At 40.5% G+C, this 21,943-nt stretch overlaps 2 protein-coding genes across 8 annotated transcripts; one reads left to right on the top strand and one right to left on the bottom strand.

Annotated features, from left to right (window-relative positions):
- Window positions 1-39: 39 nt before the first annotated feature.
- On the bottom strand, window positions 40-14,671 carry LOC111853924 (RNA polymerase II subunit A C-terminal domain phosphatase SSU72-like). 6 transcript variants are annotated; one of them, XM_023831363.2, is made up of 7 exons: window positions 14,471-14,671; window positions 13,965-14,093; window positions 13,109-13,249; window positions 12,521-12,641; window positions 10,607-10,750; window positions 4,396-4,535; window positions 3,904-4,262 (listed from the first exon to the last, which is right to left on the bottom strand). In XM_023831363.2, the coding sequence occupies exons 4-7, from the start codon at window positions 12,598-12,600 to the stop codon at window positions 3,994-3,996; spliced, it is 633 nt and encodes a 210-aa protein (XP_023687131.1). In that variant the 5' UTR covers window positions 12,601-12,641; window positions 13,109-13,249; window positions 13,965-14,093; window positions 14,471-14,671; the 3' UTR covers window positions 3,904-3,993. The 6 variants fall into 6 exon arrangements, 5 of the variants coding, with proteins under 5 accessions (XP_023687135.1, XP_023687134.1, XP_023687131.1 ...); XR_011983470.1 differs by lacking the exons at window positions 13,109-13,249; window positions 13,965-14,093; window positions 14,471-14,671 and adding exons at window positions 40-400; window positions 453-2,007 and having other exon boundaries at window positions 4,144-4,262; window positions 12,521-12,883; XM_023831367.2 differs by lacking the exons at window positions 13,109-13,249; window positions 13,965-14,093; window positions 14,471-14,671 and adding an exon at window positions 40-2,007 and having other exon boundaries at window positions 4,144-4,262; window positions 12,521-12,883.
- A 180-nt stretch (window positions 14,672-14,851) lies between these two features.
- On the top strand, window positions 14,852-21,248 carry LOC111853923 (adiponectin receptor protein 1-like). Of its 2 annotated transcripts, XM_023831361.2 has the most exons (9): window positions 14,852-14,958; window positions 16,497-16,538; window positions 16,656-16,949; window positions 17,209-17,343; window positions 17,437-17,608; window positions 18,384-18,570; window positions 19,968-20,155; window positions 20,487-20,680; window positions 20,775-21,248. In XM_023831361.2, the coding sequence occupies exons 3-9, from the start codon at window positions 16,842-16,844 to the stop codon at window positions 20,901-20,903; spliced, it is 1,113 nt and encodes a 370-aa protein (XP_023687129.1). In that variant the 5' UTR covers window positions 14,852-14,958; window positions 16,497-16,538; window positions 16,656-16,841; the 3' UTR covers window positions 20,904-21,248. The 2 variants fall into 2 exon arrangements, with proteins under 2 accessions (XP_023687129.1, XP_023687128.1); XM_023831360.2 differs by lacking the exon at window positions 16,497-16,538.
- Window positions 21,249-21,943: the final 695 nt, after the last annotated feature.

The raw sequence follows: 21,943 nt of genomic DNA, 5'->3' as shown, positions 1-21,943 counted from the left end.
AGCTTGCAGTGAAGAGAATAAAAAAAAGCATTAGTCAGATCACATTAACTTAATTTATGCAACAGTGTACTTATGCTACAGTATTTATATAACACATATATAATTGATTTTATCTAGGTTTACATCAATATAAAGGGAATTTTACATATAGCTCTTAAGTGAGTCCTCAGACAGGTGCATCCAGACATCACCCTAAAATTGAACAGCCTTTATTTTATCTTTTACCAATGACAACATTGCACCCTGAAAATTAATCAAATGTTTGTGGACAGAACTGTTGCCTCATATTTTAACGGCTATGGGTTCAAATCCCACCTCTTCTCCCTGTGTTTACACCAGCTTTCTCTGGCAGTTCAGCTGACTGGCATTTCTGAACTGCCCACAATGCATGATTTGGTGCCTGTGTGTTTGTGTACTGCACTGTGAACTGCCCACAATGCATGATTGGGTGCCTGTGTGTTTGTGTACTGCACTGTGCTGCCATCCCATCCAGGCTGTACTCCAGCCTTATTCTTGTGCTGCCTGGGATAGACTCCAGGGTCTCTCACCTCTCTGACCAGGATAAGTGGTTAAAAGACTGATGGATGTGATCTATTTAACCTTAAAATAAGCCAACTTAATGATAATACAATCCAAAGAAAGGGAAACAACTCAGTCATTGGAAAAAAGCTAAAAGACAGCATTACTGGAAGCAAGGTAGTTTGGGTGCTCAGACGACTTAGTTAAACAGCTCAGACCTTGTGCATGAAAACTCACTAACTGGTCAGGATGTGATTTTGACTCTGCACTTCCACATTAAATATTACCTTTTGAATTCTTTCCAACATCTCAATAGATGCATTGTGACTGTGGATTCAGTATGACAAACAATGCATGATATAGAATATAGCAAAGACCTTAACCCTTCTTAATATTAAACTACACTTCAAGTATTTGCTGTCTGACTTACAAGCACTCTAAACTTGAAGATTTTGCATGATTTATAAAACCTAATGGAGCTAAATCAACATTTGAGTAAAGTTCAAGATTCTCAGATGTAAACATCAATTTATAAATAACTGTAATATATGAGGTTTTAACCCTGAGGCTTTTATGGTTCATTGTTGATCTGCATTCTTACTAATTAATACTCAAACACAAAAAAGGAATCAAGCACTCATCTGAATACACCTGCACATATAAAGACACACTTGTCAGTCTGATAAAAGCAATAAAAATAGCTATGAATAGATAATGTTTCATTTATGTGTCTGTCATCGTTTCCCTTGATCAAGCACATGAACAAGCCAGCAGCACAGAAGAGGACCCCTCACCTCACTCTGTCACTTTTCCTAGAGCTACAGCATGTTTTTTGTCATGAGCGTTTGACTCAACAGGAGGTGAGAAAAAGATGAGCCGACTGGATAAGATGTACCCCACTGGCTTGGTTGACACACTGGGAAGGGCACTCCTTGCTGGCAAAGTGGACACAGTAGGGCATCATGCCATCACCTGGGCATATTTGCCAGGGTGAGAGAGCCTAGCAAATGTGTCCAGAATTAGTTTAAGGCAACAAGGTGCTGCTCCCCCACCCCTCAAACGGCCGCTCCACGAATCTGCGTGACTTAAAGCAGGCGAGCGCAAACACAGTGGCACTGCAGGTGCAACAGAAGGAGATGCTAATATCTCAGTGCAGTGCAGTTACCAGTAGCTATGTGCTCATGCTATGTACAGCACAGTCACTGGCTGCAATGTGTTACTGCTTCAGCACAAGGGTTAACGGAAGCACTCAGTGCTAATGCCTCAGTGTTATACAGTCCATATAAATGGGTTTCTGCATTAGTAGGCGAGTGATAGCAAGTGAATGATGTGCCTCTTGTACAAGTTTCAGCTGGTTGACACAGCATCACTTCTTGAGTTCAATAGTCAGTAGAAACAGACAGTGTGCAGGAAGGATCGATTGCTCTTTTCCTCGAACTCCTGTAGCAGATCATCCATCTCGTTCTCCATGTCATCGGTATTCTGGATCTGTCAGAAACGGTCACAAACACAGCCGACACTGTAATATTATTTTGCATATCTTATGGTTTAATCCAATGGTTCTCAATCCTGTTCCTGGAGGATCCCCCTGGCAGAATGTTTTCATTCCAACCCTACCTTAATCAGGCACAGAGAGTCCTTAGTAGGCTAGTAATGAAAGTGGCAGGTTGAATGTAGTGTGGGTTGGAATTAAAACATTTTGGCAGGGGGTCCTTCAGGAGCAGGATTGAGAACCACTGGGTTAACCCAAGAGGCGGCATGGTGGTGCAGTGGTTAGCACTGTTGCCTCGCACCTCTAGGATCTGGGTTCGAGTCTCCGCCTGGGTCACATGTGTGTGAAGTTTGCTTGTTCTCCACGTGTCGTGGTGGGGTTTCCTTCGGCTACTCCGGTTTCCCCCCACAGTCCAAAGACATGCTGAGGCTAATTGGCGTTGCTAAATTGCCCTTAGGTGTGCATGTGTGAATGACTGGTGTGCGTGAGTGTGCCCTGTGATGGGCTGGCCCCCCATCCAGGGTTGTGCCCGTTGCTTCAGGGATAGGCTCTGGACCCCCTGCAACCCAGTAGGATAAGCAGATTGGACAATGGATGGATGGGTTAACCCAATGCTATTTTCACATTCACCATTTTACACATTGGGAAATTTTCTTGAAGTAATGAGTTATACACCTTGATCATGTGCACTGTGGTGCTGTGAGCTTGTTCGAAGGCAGGTGGGTGTGTACACTTGTGCATGTGGCTTTTTGTGTATCTCAATATGATGCCCTCTACAGTAAAGATAAGGAAACCCGTGTCCTTAACGTTACAGCTACTTTTTATAGAGGATATATCAAGAATATGGGAAATATTTTGTGAGGCAGACATTTTTAGCACACAAACACAGCACAGTGTGGGAGCTTGATCCATCCTATTTTACGAAAACAGGACACTGTTCTCTGATTCACTCACAAGTGTTGCGTAAGCATATTAAATCTGAAGAAAATGCAGTATAAGTGCAATTACATCATGTCTCAATTAGAGTAATATAGAATATAGTCCTGGAAAATTATATGGCAACCTTCATACTGCAAGTCCATGTCACTCAGCAAATGTTGCCTGCTTTGCCTAAAACCATAAGTTTTCTCAGTGTCAAAACATTTTCATATGTCAAGCAAAAACTTTTATTGCTACTTTATGGAATAACTGTAGTGAACTACAAGTTCACTTAATGCTGAGAATAAGTAAAGACCACTTGAAGTTTATCTTTTTCAACATTTACATGTGTATATAGTAAAACTTGTATTGATAGACATAAGTGAAATCTAACAAAACAATGACATTTTGATATCAATTATTCAACAAAATTCAACAGAAAAGTAATTTCTCTCTGTGGGGAAAAGGTAATTAGTTACACATTTATTATAACCATCTCAGATTTGTACACTGACCTGTAGATTTTGTTCCCATCCCTCTAAGCATGATTCCACTCACTGTGTGATGTGGGGGGGCATCCTGCATGTGCCGCCCTCCTCTAGCCCCACCCACTTCAACTGGATTAAAGCCCAGACTTCGCCTTGCTCATTCCATAACCCCCATTCCTTTGATTTGAGTCACTCCTTTGCAGAATTGCTTGTACATTTGGAGTCATTATCATGTGAGGACCAAGACCGTCATATTCTCCTCAAGCATTGGTAGATGTTATTATGACACGTTGGTCGGGCCCTGAAGTGCCAAGGCCTCCCCAAAGCAGAACACTCCCACCACCAAGCGTCACACTTATCAAGTTCTTTTTCTCAAATGCTGTGTTTCTTTTCTCACAAAAAATTAGAATGTTCATTATATATATATATATATATATATATATATATATGATTACTAAATGTAAACTACTGAAGTGTAACTTCTTCAACTTTACCATATTTTTCTAACAGTATTCTTGAAATTAAGATCTAAAATTTGTCGTTTGTTGATATTTTTTAAAGGGGTGTACTGGTATTTTAATGCCACTGTAAGTACACATCACCAAGCAAGCACCCAGTTACCCAGATACAGACTGACGCTTCCAGGTTCAAACAGAATCCTGAGACCCAGTGATTTGTTTGACTCTCAAACGTTAAAACACAGGTAAAGTTAGGAGAGTCACTCACACACTGACACAGCTCGCAGATGACAAAGGCACCCAGGGTAGCTTCCTCGTGGTTATCCTGGATGTCCACGTTAATGACATGCACTGGCTGGAAGGTCTCCTGTTCCCGAGAGTTCAAGTCTGAAATGGACAGGAACATAGAAAGGGAACTGACAACCGTACATTTACATGATAAACCAAGCTGGGAACTTTAAACTGGGTGCAAAATTGTAATACCAGTACAGTTTGCAAATGTGTTCACTGACAGACTGACCTTCCAACACCTGATCGTAGACCCGCTCCTCACACGTGATGACTAAGTCAAACTTTTCTTTGCAGTCCTGAAAACGCTCAGGTCGCGGCTTGATGCGTTTGTTGCGTTCTAACATGTGCAGGATCCCATTTTGCGTGTATCTGGATCACAGTAGGTCAAGGAAGACCACATGTCAGGGCCCTTAAACAGCAAAAAGCCCACCCAGCAATCCATCGTCCATAGCTGGTTATCCATCAGAGGGTCACAAGGAACCTGTAATTTATCCCAGGATATAAAGGGCACAACCTGGAGAGAGTGCTGCTCAGGGCTCGCGAATGCTAAGGGAAATTCATGGACACAAAGTCGCCAAACTGCATGTGCTTGCACTGTGGAAGCATGCCAGAACACCAAGAGGACACCCACGCAAACGCAGTGAAAATGTGCAAATCTGACATACAAAGCAAGGCTGGCAATCAAACACCCTGGAGGTGTGGGCCCCCTGTACCAGTTCCCAAAGCAGCAAGCACTCTGACTAATATGCAGCATTTATTTCAAGAAAATGTCATTTCAAATGATAAATAAATGACTCCTGGTGGGACCCATATTCATAAAAGATAAAACTAAATAATACTGTTCAAGATGAGTCTTACATGCTCCTTTTTCCATCCAAAGAAAACCTAGACAGCAAGCCAACTGTATGCAATAACAGATGTATAGGGGCCTTCTGGGTCTGATTAATGAGACTGTAAAATTAACACACTTCTCCAGTTGTCCTAAATGAGATTAGCAGCCAAGGGTAGAAAAATGCAGTATCTCTCATTGCACTGTTTGGCATTCAAATTATGTCACCACTGTGCTACAGATATGAGATGGGTGCAGGAAGTGAGAAAGAAAAACATATATATACTTCTAAGAATATTTTAATTTAAATTTCAGAAAATTGCATTCCCTACTCAGGGCAATCAAGGTTTCGTTCACTATCTTTCATGCTTAAATCATTCTCGCTTAATCCACTCTGCACATATTCTGCCAACTCCCACTACATTATGTCTACGTCTGACATAGGAGGGTAACCTGAAGGGCAAAGGAGAAGCTGTGTGGGTTTTTCTTGGAAGAGAACAGTGAGAGAGGCAGAGAATAAGCAAGGGGGACAAGGGGAAGATAGTGACTGGAGTGCTTGTGTACTGTTCCCTCTGCAGCGCCAGAAACCATCCACCTACCTTGCCTGAGTCACTCACACACACACACACACACAGACACACACACACACACACACTTCATGCAGAGCTGTGAGTCAGTGACAGCCACACACACACACACACACACACACACTTACTTCATGCAGAGCTGTGAGTCAGTGACAGCCACACACACACACATATATGCACACAGCAGTCCATGTATTCATATCTTTGTGAGCACTCTACATTGGATCCCCACAAGGTAGTATATACAAAACCACACACACACACACACACAGACACACACAGACACACATACACACACGTGTATGAGTGTATTTATATCTTTGTGAGGACTGTCCATTCATTTCTACAAGCATAACCCTAATCCTAATTATGACAACCCCTACTGAGCCCCCTAACCTTAACCAGTAACCAAACAAACAAGATTCTTGCCCCCCCACCACACACACACACAGGTGTATGTTTCCCTAGTAAAGTATTTATGTAATTTCCACCTGTGTGTCACATGCTCAGAGGAAACATTAAATGAATGGCTGCTGGCTACAGTGACAGTACAGGACACAGGACATCACAGGATATAAAGGGTCTGATAAATCGGTCTGAAGTGGCTGGATGATGCAGGTCTACTGTCATGTTACAATTTCATTAAATGCATTAAAAAAATGCATTTTCGATATTCTGTTGTATGACCTTGCAAAAATCCTGACACTGTTAGTTTTGCAAGATAAAAAATAAAAACGAGCAAAGGCAAGTATTGAGTGAACTGTTTGTGCTTTAAGAGCCAGTATGCATGAGAAGCACATCAGAGCATCTCACCCTTTACAATAGCTATTATAACTGAAATTCATGTTGTCTACCACATGTCTATTAATCAGGCGAACCTTTGCTACAATGAAGTACAGGAAAACAGGCTACACTCCTGCTGCTATAACAGCATATGAGTGCTGACCACAACAGAGAATCTATGAAGAATAACGACGACAGGTCGCATTTTGCTTTTGATAAAAAAAAGTAGGACCTGTTTTCCTTATCCTTCATAACCTCTGGTAAACACTGAAAGATTGAAAGATACACTGTGTGGTTTCACAGCATTTGCTCCTTGAAATACTCAATAATATTTAACAATGAATCAAACTCATGTAGCAGAAGTTCATAACAGTCTGATTCTGAAGAGTTTTCTGAGACTAACTTAATTGAAAGCTCTTTGAAGGCAAGTGAGCAGGTAATCAAGAATCCACAGTTCATGAAAAGCTTGGAGTCAATTTAGAATTGATCTCAAGGTCATTAATTAATAACCCCTATGTGCATGAAGAATAAGACGCTTCATATGCAAATTACTACTTTTTCACTAATTTGCTTCATGGCATATTGTAAATTGTAATGTCTTCCCCTAACTTTATGTCTGCTGCAAATGCTTGTGTGAGTACTGAATGAAGAGTATTTAACCAAAAATATAACTCTGATTCTGTTTACATAAGTACGTTAAGCATATTTAGTTTTCGCTGGTGGGTTTTACCCAAAGCAGTTTACAGTTCAGAAATATCATATTCCATTGTGTTAACTGTAATTAGGTTTACATAATTAACCAGCTACAATGATTAATGCTGATAAGCACAACTATGTAGAGAACATGCTCTCAACCACACAGTTCAACATTAGTCCAAGCACTGATATTTATGTGTAAAGCTGTGCGACATATGTATCGTGTGACGATAGAAACACGTCTATCGTTTCATATTAAATGTACTGTTTATTTCATTGTGCTGCAAATCACACTCTTATACATGACACAGATGCAAGGAGGTAATTTGCATGAAGGCCTCGATTGTCACTGACCAATCTAAGGCTGCATGCGCAATAGGTTTCTGTGCATGTGTACACTGCGCAAAATATTACAGCACATGCTCCAACAATTCATGGTTTTGTATTTACCATTTTATATTTCATATATTAATATCTTATGTTACACTCTTAATTTGAAATTTCCGCAAAGTTTCTAAATAAAACGGAAAAAACAAAATATGGGTATGTTTCCATGTGAGCATTTTATATAAACCATTTAGTCATTGAATTTACTGAAAATATGCTATATTGTGATATATATCATTATCAGGATGAGATTTTGGTCATATCGCGATGTGCATTACGTGTGTATTAAATAAAACTTACCAGCTAATGGCCACAGGATTCAGATTTGAACACTACTGTCATGACATTAACCACATGCTATTCACAATTCATCAATGTTAGTCTGATCATAAACATCTGAGGATCACCTCTGCCATTTCCAAAGCCACCTTCCATAATGAATCAAAAGGTGTTGCATGTTGTACACACTCTACAGCAATAAATCTCTCTTGTATCACGAGGCAGGACTTCTTGCTTAGCTGGATAACTTTCTGGATTTAAAGCTGTCGGGGTAAAATATAAGTGAACGAAGATAAAGTTCTTTTTAACTAGGGTAGCTTAAAACCAATCTGATCCCATCTGGCTGAGCAAGAAATCCAGCTTTGTGATACATGCCCCTGTTTTCTGCTTACCTCAGTTTAAATGGGTTTTATCTTCCTTCACTCACATTTAGCGCAGACTACCTTAAATCCAAAAAGTTACTGACCAATCACATCTTGTGTCTACATGTAGTCAGCCAACAGCGTGCCAGATACTATTGCAGACACACTCACAACAGACAGGAACAAATATGTATAACTTTAGGGTTTACAAATGTTTTTGACTGTTATACTTTATTCAATTTATCTGCAAGAAAATGTTACTGGATTTACTAATAGTGGAACCAGCTGAAGGTAACTGGTCTGAAAGAGTTAGCTTCACAAATTAGCAGTTACCTAATAGACAAAAATGAACAAAATCGAATGAATGAATGAATGAATGAATGAATGTGGTGCAGGACATCACAAAATAACAACAGCAAAATTATTCTTCTGAAATTTCATTCATCAGCAAACCAGCAGAATTAAAGGCAGGCAAACACGCTCACTCCTACTGCCAGAACGGATTTCAAAGCGTGTGGTTTAACCCTCAAGACCTTCTGAGATGATACAGATTAGGTCTTGGTTAGCGCTTTAATTAGGGTTGAGACCAATTTCTCTATGCTACTTGGACTGTTATAGAAGGTACCTATCATCACTACAAATCTTCACCACATTTTGTACTGATTAGATGAGACCAATGTATTTTTCACAATTTTTGCAGTGTCTACTACAGATAAAAAGGGCTGACCATGGTCTTTGCCTAGACCTCAAATTTTAGTTTTAGCTACTCAGTGCAGACATAACGCAAAAACACTCATCCACTCTCATACAGCCGTGGAAAACAATAAGAGACCACTCTATATTTTTAAACAAATCTGCATTTTTAAATCATGGTTTAATTGTGGTTCTGATGGCAGAAGGCTACACTGAGCAGCAGGGTGATTTTAGGTTCAAAATTTCTAAGACAGCAGTACACAAAATTAAGGTAAAGCAGGAGACACTGGGAATGACCAGAAACCAGCCAGGTTTAAGGTGGAAGCGACATTCTAATGCCAGAGATGACGGTTAACTTATCCGACGGTTTCTCATGAATAGAAGGATGACATCAAGTGACCTTCAAACGGAATGGGAAGCATTAAGTGCAGGTGTGAAGTGCACTGCTAGGACAGTTTGTATCAGGCTCCTAGAAGCAGGACTGAGGCCCCATAAAGCAAGGAAGAAGCCCTTCATTAATGAGAAACAGAGAAGAAATGAGTGAAACAAAAAAAATGTGCTGTGGTCTCAATTTTTTCCACGGCTGTATATTGAAACTTATAACATATTGGCCTGAAAATGATCCGCTGTATTTTTTCCAAAAGAATTACAACTAGAAAACTGGGGTCATCTTATATTCGTAGAATTTACATGTCATTATACACATACAACAGTAGATGGCATAAATTATCTGTCCCCTGGCATTACACATCAAATAGACAGAACCTGATTGGTTTTAGCAATACGACATCGTACAAAAGGTGATCACCGTTTTGGTACTCCACCTGGGTGAGGTCTCCAAGGCAACCTGTTTCATTTGTTCTGATCCCACCTGGTGTCCACCACTAGCGGACATAATCTGACGCTACGGGGTCAGTGAGCAAGACTAATTACGCATTTTGCGCCACACCGCATGCATCTTTAAATAATGCAAATTAATGTGTATTTGTATTACCGGTAAAGGTACATTGTGTTCGATTCTGTACTCGCAATGAAATGAAAAACTGACACAGACAGAACCTAAATTCACAAATAGATGTTCATCATGGAAGGCATTATACTAATTGTGGCTTTCAGTTGGTTATAGCTAATACTGGTTACAGTCAGTCATAATCGGCAGTTCGGGAACATTTCGGTTACCCAATAAAATACACAACACTGATAAGACTAGCCTCTCTCAGGTCACTTAGGCCCATCTTGCATGTATACATTATTGGAAACATATCCAATGTGCTAATGATTTGATAAATCGCCATCCATGCGTGTCAAGGCAGAAACCACCTCTATAAATTAGTCTCCCCGTGGCATTTAAGGCACTTTTGCCAGGAAATTCAGACCAGGCTAAAAAATAAATACGGCTATAGGGGTTTTTATCGCTACAGATATGCTACCGTACTCAGCATACTGACAGGATTAAGATAGCATTTACTTACATATTTATAGAAAATGCAAATAAACATCATTCTCCCCCCCCAAACATGTTGATAGAGGCATTGTCTTTGGCTTACAAGTATTTCTAATTGTGTTTGTAGTTTAAAGAAATTACTTCAGTTCTCCCTGCTGAACCCAAATTACACCAAACCATTTACCCAAAACTGATGTTCGCACCAAACTGTGTGTGTGTCTGTGAACTGTGAATAAGTGTACCATTACACTTAACACAAAAAATTCCCTAGGTCTCTTTCTCATCGAGGAAATAAGAGGCTATACAGAGTAAGGAAGTATTCTTATGCTGTATGAGTGTTTGAGACCTGTGAGAAGTGCGAGGGGGGGGGGGGGGGATACAGTTCCTTGTCCTTGCGCACCAAATCGTTGTACATCTGCTCATAGGTGACTTTGAAGTCATACACATTGGGCTTGTCCGGTGCTGGACCAGGTAGCTTCACATGGGTCCCAGTGCCAAATGACTGTACATCAAAACCCCTCTTGCTGCACAGGAAGTTAAGGAGGGAGAGAAAGAAAGATTGCCAGCATTATTCCTGTCCCAGGCTCCTACTAACCCAACTGATCAACAAGACTATGGTTGAGCCCAAAGGAATTTCACAATATTTAAATGCAATGAACATATTTCTGCGAAGTCAATAGAAACTGTGATACAGACAACCACGTAACTCATGCATGTTCAAGTAATTTCAAATCTAAAATATCGGCATTAAAATGTGATGCGTCTGTGATTGAATGACCTATCATTAAACAAAGATCAGGATTTTACTTGTACTAAGATTCTTTCATTGGTAATCAAAAAGGGGACCCATAAAAATAAAATCACATGATATATCATCCTGTGTTTCATAATCAGTTGAAAGCTTGCGCAACTAAAATGAAGAAATGGACATTTTAAAACTATTAGCAGTCCGGACCAATATTAAACTGTATCAAATGTACTGCATAAACAACTGATAGAGATGTGTGATGCAGTGTTCTCAGCTTCGGATTCTTATTCATCTACATATCTTTACTAACACCTGTTGTCCGACTGAGCATTTAACCTCTTACATTTATTGTGAATATTTAATGAGGAACGTTTGTCTCGTTTGACACTTAAAAGCTGTGAAAATAAAGCACCAATTTAGACTGCAAACCTGTGCATGTTATTATCTGATGCGTCATTTATTAGGGCAGCTAACGGACCACCCTGGTCTTTATTACAGACTACAGCCCAGACTTTTTTCTTTATTTAATTCAGTAGTTGAAGCGATTTCATAACAATATACAGTCATGTTGGATCTTTTAATATGACACTTACTGAAGATCCTATACAACTCATTTCTTATTTTACATAAATTTCTGAATTTCGTAAGGGCACAGAAGGACTGGGTGCGAACCAGCAACTTAGATTGCCAGTCAGACTCTACCAACTGAGTCAAACAGCTACTTAAATACGCATTTAACCTCCAGTGATATTTTGCCATATCACTTCAATTGCCTTGTTAACAGTAGTACTGTTGCCTAGCCAGTAATTACATCCTTGTAATCCTCATAAGTACATAACCAGCATTTGTGGCGAACACCGCTTTCATCTTGCCTTCTTTTTGTGAAATAATTGCTCAAATCGACAATCAATTGTTCAGGGCTGGTTAAATACCCTGTGCTCGTGCACGACGAGGGCTTTAACAAGCTTGGTTTGAGTTATCGGCAACAAGGTACGTGCTGCTTATTGGAATAGCTTTAGCTTTAAGTGGGAATCAACGCTAATTAAAGGCACGCTGATTCAATTACGCGCAGATTTGTTAGCGACCTTGATGGAATCCCTCCAAGAACCACGGAATTGAGAATCCTTTTCATCTTCAGCTGTCATTGCAGCCACTGTATCTTTATTATATCGAAGACTGGACCACAACTAATAACTATTATGTAACAAAATAGTAAACATTCCGATGCAGTGAAATCAAAGGTTTATTTTCCACACTACGATGCACCTTTATTTGCATATAGCTCATATAACTTGCTCCAACACTAGCTTACTACAATGGAACGGTCTCATAGCACAACTATAAATTATTTTACCTCGTGTTTGCAATGTAGAATCCAAGCTGACAGGTTTAAAACATTCCCGTTTTCAACACGGAATTACTTACCTCAGTTACTGCACAATCAGAAACTAGCTATGAAACGGTTTATGATTAACTACTGGACTAGAGGTCATTAATTCTGCATTTACAGCGTCCTGGCCTGCAAACACAGCTCCGTGTTATTTACCTGAGGATGTTATGCGCCTCCATACTGCGATTCTGGTTGCTCGAACACACCACCGCCACGCGCAGCGCGTGACTCGGCATACCGTTTCCCTCCGACCGCCAACAAAACCGATATCCAAACCCTAAAGGGAGTTTAAATCACACACACATAGTTAACTAACTACTAATACGCACACAACGTGGGACAGCTCTCCTGTGATGAAAGACAAATATTCTAAATTACACAAAGTTTCATCAGAGAATGCAGTGTTCTCTCAGTGTGGCTCCCTTAAATATATTTTAAGATGGCGGGACCTTTAACAGATTAACCCAAGTTCACCCAGCGTAGGTGACGTTAGTTTACACCGGAAGCGACTAGTTTCAGTAAAAGACTAGTACCTATACCACCTTCATAACGACGTGTTTTGAGGAATGAAAATGTAGCACGTGCGTTAAAGAAATCAGCAATTCTGATTGGACGATGGCGTGCCGCGCACCTCTGGGACAGGAATTAATAAGTGAAGAAGTTTCACCATAAATGATCACTTTTTATAAGTTGCTGGTAGAGATAAACTGCTAGCTTTGTATTACAATATGTGATTATACTTACGTGCAGTAATGGCTTGTGCCACGGCTGCAGTTGCTGTGGTTATATAATAGATTTACGTAAACATCAGGCATCTGTTAGACTGCGATGATACAACTTTGTCCTGATTCCAGTGTGCAGTAGCACCCCCTTCTGATGGTATTCCTGAAAATGTATTACTTAGGGCTATTATCAGTACAGAACTGCGTCGGCAGTGATTGCAAATTAATCGACCAAGAAGAAAATACATGGCCTTACTATATACAGTATTTCGTTCAGCGGAAAAAAATATCCGCAGACAAAGAAAAAATGAAGTTGAACAGTTTGAGACACAGACAAAAATGAACACAAGTAAAAATGTAAATTTTATCTTTCCATATAAGCTACTATAATATACCTTTGGGTACTTGGGAATGTTAATTCTACGTATATTTTTCATCAATATTCTTCTTATCGGCTTCCTTACACCTTTATATGGTCCAAAAGGTGTAGCTATAGGAGCAGGTAAGAGAAATAAAAGCTGTACTGGAGCAATTGTGGAAGATGGGTGGATGTTTTTTTTAATGAAATATACTGTTACTGTTGAAAATACATTATTGTTCAAAATTTTTTAGGTTTATTCACCCAGTGATCAAAGGATGAATAGTATTATGGTAAACTAGGTAATTTCAGGCATCACTGTGCATGTTGTGTAAACAGCAAGCGTAAACAGATCCATCACCTCACTGCGCATGTGAATATGCTAGTGCAGCCCCAAGAAAAACTGACAAAACTTTCTTCAGGATATTGAAGAATGCTTCCTGGTTATGGATGTAGCAAAACAGTGAGGTATATTCACTTTAATAAAATGACTGACTTGATATGGAAAGTGTATATGTACCTGTGGTGGACCAGTCTGGGCAAAAGTCCAGGGTCTACATTTAATCCCAGTCCAGCTCTGCATCTGGCCGATTCACATGAAATTCTGCCCACCCACTCCATGGGGCGGTCTCTTGGAGCACCTACAGCTCTGGAAGAAAATTGAGACCACAGCACAGTTTTTTGTTTCACTCATTGCTGAATTTAAGGGTGTGTGTCTGTGAACAATGTAATTTATTTTGCAAACTGCAGCCTGGTTCTCCTCTTTCTAGAAAGACCGACAGACAGATAGATAGATACTGTATTAATACCGAAAGAAATTATTCATTAATGAAGGGCTTCTTTCTTGCTTCATAGGACCTGCTTCTAGGAGCCTGATACGAATTGTCCTAGCAGTGCACCTCACACCTGTACTTAATATTAATGTTTCCCATTCCTTTTGAAGGTCACTAGATGTCATCCTCCATTTCATGAGAAACTGTTGGATAAGTTGGCAGTCATCTCCGGCACTACAAAGTTGCTTCTGACCTTTATTGGTCGTTCCCAGTATCTTCTGTTTCACCTTGTTCCTGTGTACTGCTGTCTTAGAAATGCTGAGCTTGGAAGCAGCCAGCCATGCAGCCTCCTGCCAGCAGAACAAGGATTAAACCATTTTTTTTTTTAATGCAGTGAGTGGTCATCTGCTGGCTCCTCATGCTAATAAGCGCTACTGGGAGTCCTTCCTGCCTGCCGATTTTTATGGTGCACCTGGGTTATTGTTGTCAGGGTGAATCAGTAAAGAAATATTATTGCATCACTTCTGGACGGCAGTTTGAATTATTCCCCACATTTATACCTGCTTAATTATTAAATAACCTCAGTAATTTAATAACAGCTTGGCATACACAGACGTCTTCCAACTACACATAACGTCTTCCTCGCGCCCGACTACTTCCGCCTACGAAACTGACACGACGTCACACGCCGACCTACGAACCCCCACACGGGAAAAAGTGACAGACTAGTAGACGGTTTCGGTAAGAATTTAATGATATTATACATATGTTATGTAAGCTATACCATTGTTTAATTTTGATCGAACAAATCATTGGCTAAGCTGTTAAGGTAGCAGACATAGGAAGTTGTCGATGTCGGCATTCTAATACTCACAGGAGAAGACGGAAAGCTAACCTGCTAACTAGCTAGCTAGCTTGATTTATGTGTTTCCAAATTATGCAAGCATTTTTTATTTTACCCGAAACCAAGGATATTTCACTAGTGTACATTTAAAAACTGTCATGAGGGTATGAGATTTATTACTTGGTTGCAAGAATGTCTGATGACATTAAATGACATGTTAATTCCTGATGGCGTTTGAGCCGGGATACAGTACCGACAGAATTTTTTTGTACAGCTAAAACTTACAAAAAAGCTAGCTCCAAAGCTAGCTGGTTAGGTAAACTAGTAAGTGCGGAGATTATGCGAGTAAATTATTCAAACAAATACGGAACTACGATGTATGCTTAATCCAATTTAGTAAATCTAAATAAGAACGACTGTAATTTTAATAACGTATTAAAAGCTAAACCTTCAGACGAACTTGATGTTTCATGTCTAATTTGCTAGTTAGAGAGCAGTCAATTACACTGACCCCATAAAGCTGCCACGTAAACGTGACGTGCGATAATTTCCATTTATATTCTGCCGGTGTTCAGCTAAGCAAACAAGTAAATTAGCTTCTTTAATCACTTAAAATATTATTTACAAACATTCAATGAAAATGAATTTTGGTATATGACAGCTGATCTCGTTAGTCCCTTCAAATCGTCCCCTAGTCAGTTTGGGTGTTTGACATGATTCTGTTATGATTTTTATTGTTTATCATGATATTGTCATGTAAAACGCGTCATTTAATATTTAGCATTTTTGTCCATCCATTGTGGTAATGGAATTAGTCTCATGTTGTTTATTTAATTATATACTTTTAAACAGTTTCTTGAACAAAGCAAGATTCTAGTTACTTTAAGTAGGTTATCTTCATATATAGGGATATGGTCCAGGAGAGGATAAGAGAAAAAGAACAAGTTTTAGGAAACTAAGACTCAGCGATCAGATACATACATTGAAAAGAAGTTTTTCTTAAACATAGCAGTTTTGGCAGAAAATTGAAAGCACAGAATACAGAAACGGACAAGACACATGTATACACACACACACAAAGAATTCTGTACAATTTTTTACATAAAACTTGATAGTTTTGATATTCATTTATGCAAACATTTTTTATCATACTATTTGCAAGTGGCATCTTTGCCGAACAAGTGAATAAAATATGCTCATGTAGGTAGTGAGGTAATGGTTATATTTTAATATAAATACATTTTAGGTATGTTTTTCTCTGAGATCTGTCCCACTCCTATACAATCTTTAGTTTTTCTTTTTCAAAATATATATCCATAAGATTTTTTTAAATGAAGTAACTGTTGTTTTTGCCTTGTTGTGGCTATGTGAGCTGGAAGTTTAATTGGGTTCATGTTTCATTTGCCAAACAAGTGATGAAAATCTGTTCATTTAGGTGGTGAGAGAATGGTGATATTGTACTACAAATACAGCTTAAGTATGTTTTTTTTCTGAAGTTTTCCCCATTCTTAAGTTAAATTGGATTAATGTTTTATTTGAAACTATGAATGTTTATTGAACGTTCAAAGCTCTAATTTAAAAACTCTTTCCACAGATGAATTACAGTGAGAAACAGATCGGAGGAAGATCCCTGTTGGAGCTGCCTGTGGTATACTGCACAGGGTTTGATCAACGCAGTCTGAGTTTACCCAGCAGTGAGCGTTTGTGTGTTTGAGTGCTTGAGAGCAGTTGCTCTGGGGTGGGGGTTGCGGGTAGGGACGGCTGGACGACGGTACCCCCCATGTCGACCCGCAGCTGCCCAGCCAGTGATGTGGACTGTAGCGTCTCTGAGGAGAGCCGCCCCTTTGGTGATGTGGAGCTGACTGAAATGGGGCCTCTGCTTGAAGAGGTAATGTGTCTGTGTTACAAGGCAGTGGTTTTGTCATGGTGCCCCTACATGAAATGTGTGTGTTTCACAGAATAAAATGCAAAAAATTTTTGCAGGGAAAGTGTGTGGCTTGGGGTGTACAGGGCAGAGTTAGTGGCTTGCACCCTTTGTGAATGTTACTCTGTTTTGCATTTAATATTATATGTGTCTGAAACTTCTTTGGTATACTTGTTACCACCTTGAGAAAAAGAGGAAAACATGAGGATGTTTATGTCACCAGGGGTCCACAGAACAAGGAGGCCCGTCGACCCTTCAAGACACAGAGGATGAGGAGGATGAAGACAGCGTACGGGTGATTACATTGCCTCTGCAGGCCCACCATGCTATGGAGAAGATGGAGGAGTTCGTGCACAAGGTCAAGTAACCACCAGTAGTTTGGGCTTTTTCGTTAACGGCAGCGGAGGGGTCACTCGGTTACACTGGTTTCTTCTCCCCTTACTCGTGACAGGTTTGGGAGGGTCGCTGGAGGGTCATCCCATACCACCTGCTGCCCGAGTGGCTGAAAGACAACGACTACCTTCTGCACGGACACCGGCCCCCCATGCCCTCCTTCCGTGCCTGCTTTGGGAGCATCTTCAGGATCCACACAGAGACGGGAAACATCTGGACGCACCTCCTGGGTCAGCAGATAACGCCCCCTTAAGCCGGTCCTTCTCAGACGTTTCCTGTCATGCCCCCCTCACATACCAACCCTACGCATATTTTTTTTTTTTTATCAGTCATTTTATTTGTCATTTATATATATATAACACATTTTAGCACACTATACTGTACCTTACTGTATTGTGCATGCATGATGTTTTTTTGTAATTCTTGCCTTAACTATACATCATAGCAACTACTATACTGTTATTACATAGAATTTACATTGTATAATTACAGTTTTGTAATCTAGGCATGATTTAAAGCATATAACCGGTTGGGAATAGGTGTATATGCAAAGTAAATAGGCACTAAGCATATGCGGTTTTGGAGTATCGCAGTGGGTTGTGGAAACAAGATGCCATAGCACTGTATATAAATATTTGTATATGCATATTTCTTTAACCACAACTACAGTAATCATTATTAATCCCACTGTTATTTGCAACTCTCATACATTCAGTTTTAAATCTGGAATTGCAATAATTGTATTGCGGTTAAATGAAAAGTGATTACGTTAAAATGCCCTATGAGCTTTAAATGAATATTTGTTTGAATCTAGATTATGTGACAGAGTATCCCCTGGTAAGTGGATCTGTGTGCTGAGGTCTGTGTACACAGTTTGAATTTGTCTTGGTGTCCCTGTGTTGCAGGGCTGATCCTGTCCCTGTGTTGCAGGGCTGATCCTGTCCCTGTGTTGCAGGGCTGATCCTGTCCCTGTGTTGCAGTGCTGATCCTGTCCCTGTGTTGCAGGGCTGATCCTGTTCCTGTGTTTGGGCACTCTCACCATGTTGAGGCCCAACATGTCCTTCACGGCCCCACTGCAGGAGAAGGTGGTGTTTGGGATGTTCTTCTTGGGCGCTGTGCTCTGTCTCAGCTTCTCCTGGCTCTTCCACACAGTCTACTGCCACTCTGAGAAAGTGTCCCGCACCTTCTCCAAGTACGTCTCCACCCTCCCTCAGGCATTCTATTACTCTACATAAATGCATATGGATGGAAGCATTGTCTCCTGCAGGCACATGTGTGTGTGTGTGCGTGTGTGTGTGGTGGAGTCCTTTTTGGGCAAACTATTTTAAGGGGTTCTGACGCAGGGCTGGGTGATATGATGACAGTCCTGGTAATCGATGATATTAGACAGCTAACTTGGTGTTTGTCTGACAGTGACTAACGAGCAGTTATCGGCATTGCTGGGGAGGTAGGCTCAGGCTAAACACCAAGCATGATAACAGAACTTGTGATTTGACCAAGCATATGTTTCCAACACAGTTTAAATGGGAAAAAAAAACATTCACAAGCATTGTCCATTGCAGTAATAGTGTTTTAACTGTTCTTCTAAGTTGGGAAGTTCGGCATTGTCAAATCAGAACTATTGACAAAGCAATAGACCATGGGGGACAATGTATACCATTTTAACTTTCAGATTATGTATTTTTATTTATTAATAATATTTAAATTAATATATAAATATAAAATTTTTATTACCTGGTAAAAAAATCTGTATTTTAACATTAGAATCGATTCTCAAAATGAAATGACAATGAAAACATTCAGATTCAAAGAATTGACATTTCAGTATTGATTCACACATCCCCGATTGATATCCTTCTTTAAGTGCAAATAGTGGAGCGTACTCTGGAAAGCGGGTTCAGGTTTACACCTTAACTCCGAAGACATGGTAAATTTATTTTTAGATTCAAAATTTAGTTTTCCAGCTGTAATGTCTTTCAGCAAAAGCCGGCAACACCCTTTGGTTTTCCAGATTTTTTTACTGGAAAATTTTTATTAATTTTTGACTGTTTGCATAAGCACTTCACATTAAGTAGTCTTCGCTTATAGTTACCAGTGATGAATGGATACAGTGCAATTATTAATAAATACATATAAAAATGCACAATCTGAAAGTTAAATGGGGTACATTGTCCCCATAGTATCATGCTTAAAGGCCACTTTACCAGACATGTCTGTGATTTAGTTTTATAATTATTAATGTAGTTGCACTTTGTACAGACACAGTCCAGCTATTAGTAACTCAAAAATATTGGGAGATTCTGTATTTTTTCTTCTTTTTTCTCCTCCTGTGTCCATTTAGCTTTGACTGTTTATCTAAAACAATGAATGATAATGCATGCTTTTTTTAGAAGGGGGGTTGGACAATAATTCATTCTGATATTTTTAAATTAAAATATTGTATATTATTTTTAAGACAATGCCCAGCTGTACTGAGCCCAACCCCCCCTTATTTCCTTATACAGTTTTTTAGCTGACTTGGCCTCCGGTCAGTGATATGGTCTTATGTGGATAAAAGTCTGAATTCTCCCTTGTCGCGGTTCATCCCAGGCTGGACTACTCGGGAATTGCCCTCCTGATCATGGGCTCCTTTGTGCCCTGGCTCTACTATTCCTTCTACTGCTCCCCACAACCACGCCTCATCTACCTCTCTGTGGTGTGCATGCTGGGAATCGCCGCCATCATCGTCGCTCAGTGGGATCGCTTCGCCACACCCCGCCACCGGCCCACTCGCGCAGGTGATCAGCAACCGGCTCTCTTATCAGACAACGTGGCTCCACATAGTTTCATTCTTAATGTCGTGCTTTTTCTTTATTGCATGAAGAATTTTGTTTAAGAACCAGTTAATACTCAGCTATATGATTATGTGCTCCCCCCAGTGGGATCCTGCAGTATTGGCCAAGACAATTCTTCTGGTTGGGATGTGGGAGGGAGCAAAAATGTGGACAGTCTGGGGGGGAGCAAAAACGTGGACTGTCTGGGGGATCCCCAAGGACTGGGTTGAGAAACGCTGCTCTAATGGTTGTAGCATATATGAAAGCTATTAGCCTTTGTTCTTCTCAATCACAGGGGTCTTCATGGGTCTGGGACTGAGTGGGATTGTACCCACAATGCACTTCACCATCGCGGAAGGCTTTGTCAAAGCCACCACAGTGGGCCAGATGGGCTGGTTCTACCTGATGGGTGCCATGTACATCACAGGCGCTGGGCTCTACGCAGCTCGTATCCCTGAGCGTTTCTTCCCCGGCAAATGCGACATCTGGGTAAGCCTGCCAAGGCCCTCCAGCTTCCCCCGTGTTTCTCACTGATGACAACTCGCACCTTCCTCACTCACTTGGCCTTTTCTCTGCCGTACAGTTCCAGTCACACCAGATCTTCCACGTTCTAGTGGTGGCAGCTGCCTTCATCCACTTCTATGGGATATCCAATCTGCAGGAATTTCGCTATGGGCTGGAAGGAGGATGCACAGATGACTCTCTGCTCTGAATGATGCCTCATCCCCTCCCACAATCTCCCCTTTCAGTGAAGAAGGCCCTGGTCCTTTACCAAGTGCCTCTCAGGTTATGTTATTAACATCACTCCTCCCCTACTTCTTCCTACTGTGGCTTTTTGATGACCGACATTTTGGGCTGATTTGATCTGCCCTTCCAGGCACTGGAAGGGTCCATAATGGTGGTGGGTTATCTTACTGCTGCTGGGTAGAAACCAGACAGGGAGTGGGAGGACATAGGGAGGAGGGTGTTGCAGTGCTGCTTCAGCACTGTATGTTCCATCTTTGTTCTTAGTCCTGAGGGAGTTGCTTTGGTGGGCACTCATGTCTATCACGATATAAGTAAGTACTGAGGACTTGTGCAGCACAGAGCAAGTATGAAAAACAGAAGCCATAACTAGGGACTGAAGGTGTCAGAGTAGTACTGCTCAGCTCTCATTCCTGCAGCCTGTAGTATTGCAGGAGCTTGTTAAAGTAAATTCTATTCTCTCTTTTTTTTTAACTGATTTAGACTGTTTCACTAAAAGTTCCCATTTGGTAAATAACTTAACAAGGCCACTGCTGTGTCCTGCATGAATTATATGAAGAAGCTGGCAGTCTTCTGCTCTATGCTTTGAAGTTCCTATAGTATGTGGCCTTACAGGAATGAGAGTTGAGCAGTCCTTTGGTACACGCTGTTTCTGAGAAAAGGTCCAGGAGCTTGGGTGCTGTTCTTGGCTCGTACTTGCTGTCCCTCATCACAAATGTTCATGGCAAGCTAGTGTAGAGTTAGGAACCAGTCTGTCACGAGTCTCAGTAGTTTGTGACAGCCTCGGTGGTCACAGGTAAGTTTTTAATGATTAAATTGAGTGGAACGATAGCACTCAAGGTGACTAAGTAGCATCAAACAATAAACTCGGTCAAAGTAAATGTGAAACTCTCGAAATTAGCATTGTTTATAGACACATAGGGGTTTACACTTATTACGGTGAACAAGTACTGCTGAACATAAAAGTGAACATATTGCACTTAAAATATGTTCATGCAATAATTGTCT

The sequence above is a fragment of the Paramormyrops kingsleyae genome, chromosome 18 (assembly GCF_048594095.1).
Source record: "Paramormyrops kingsleyae isolate MSU_618 chromosome 18, PKINGS_0.4, whole genome shotgun sequence".
In the NCBI taxonomy this organism is placed as follows: Eukaryota; Metazoa; Chordata; class Actinopteri; order Osteoglossiformes; family Mormyridae; genus Paramormyrops; species Paramormyrops kingsleyae.
Note: the sequence above shows the minus strand (reverse complement) of the source record. Positions and strands in the feature narration are given on the sequence as shown.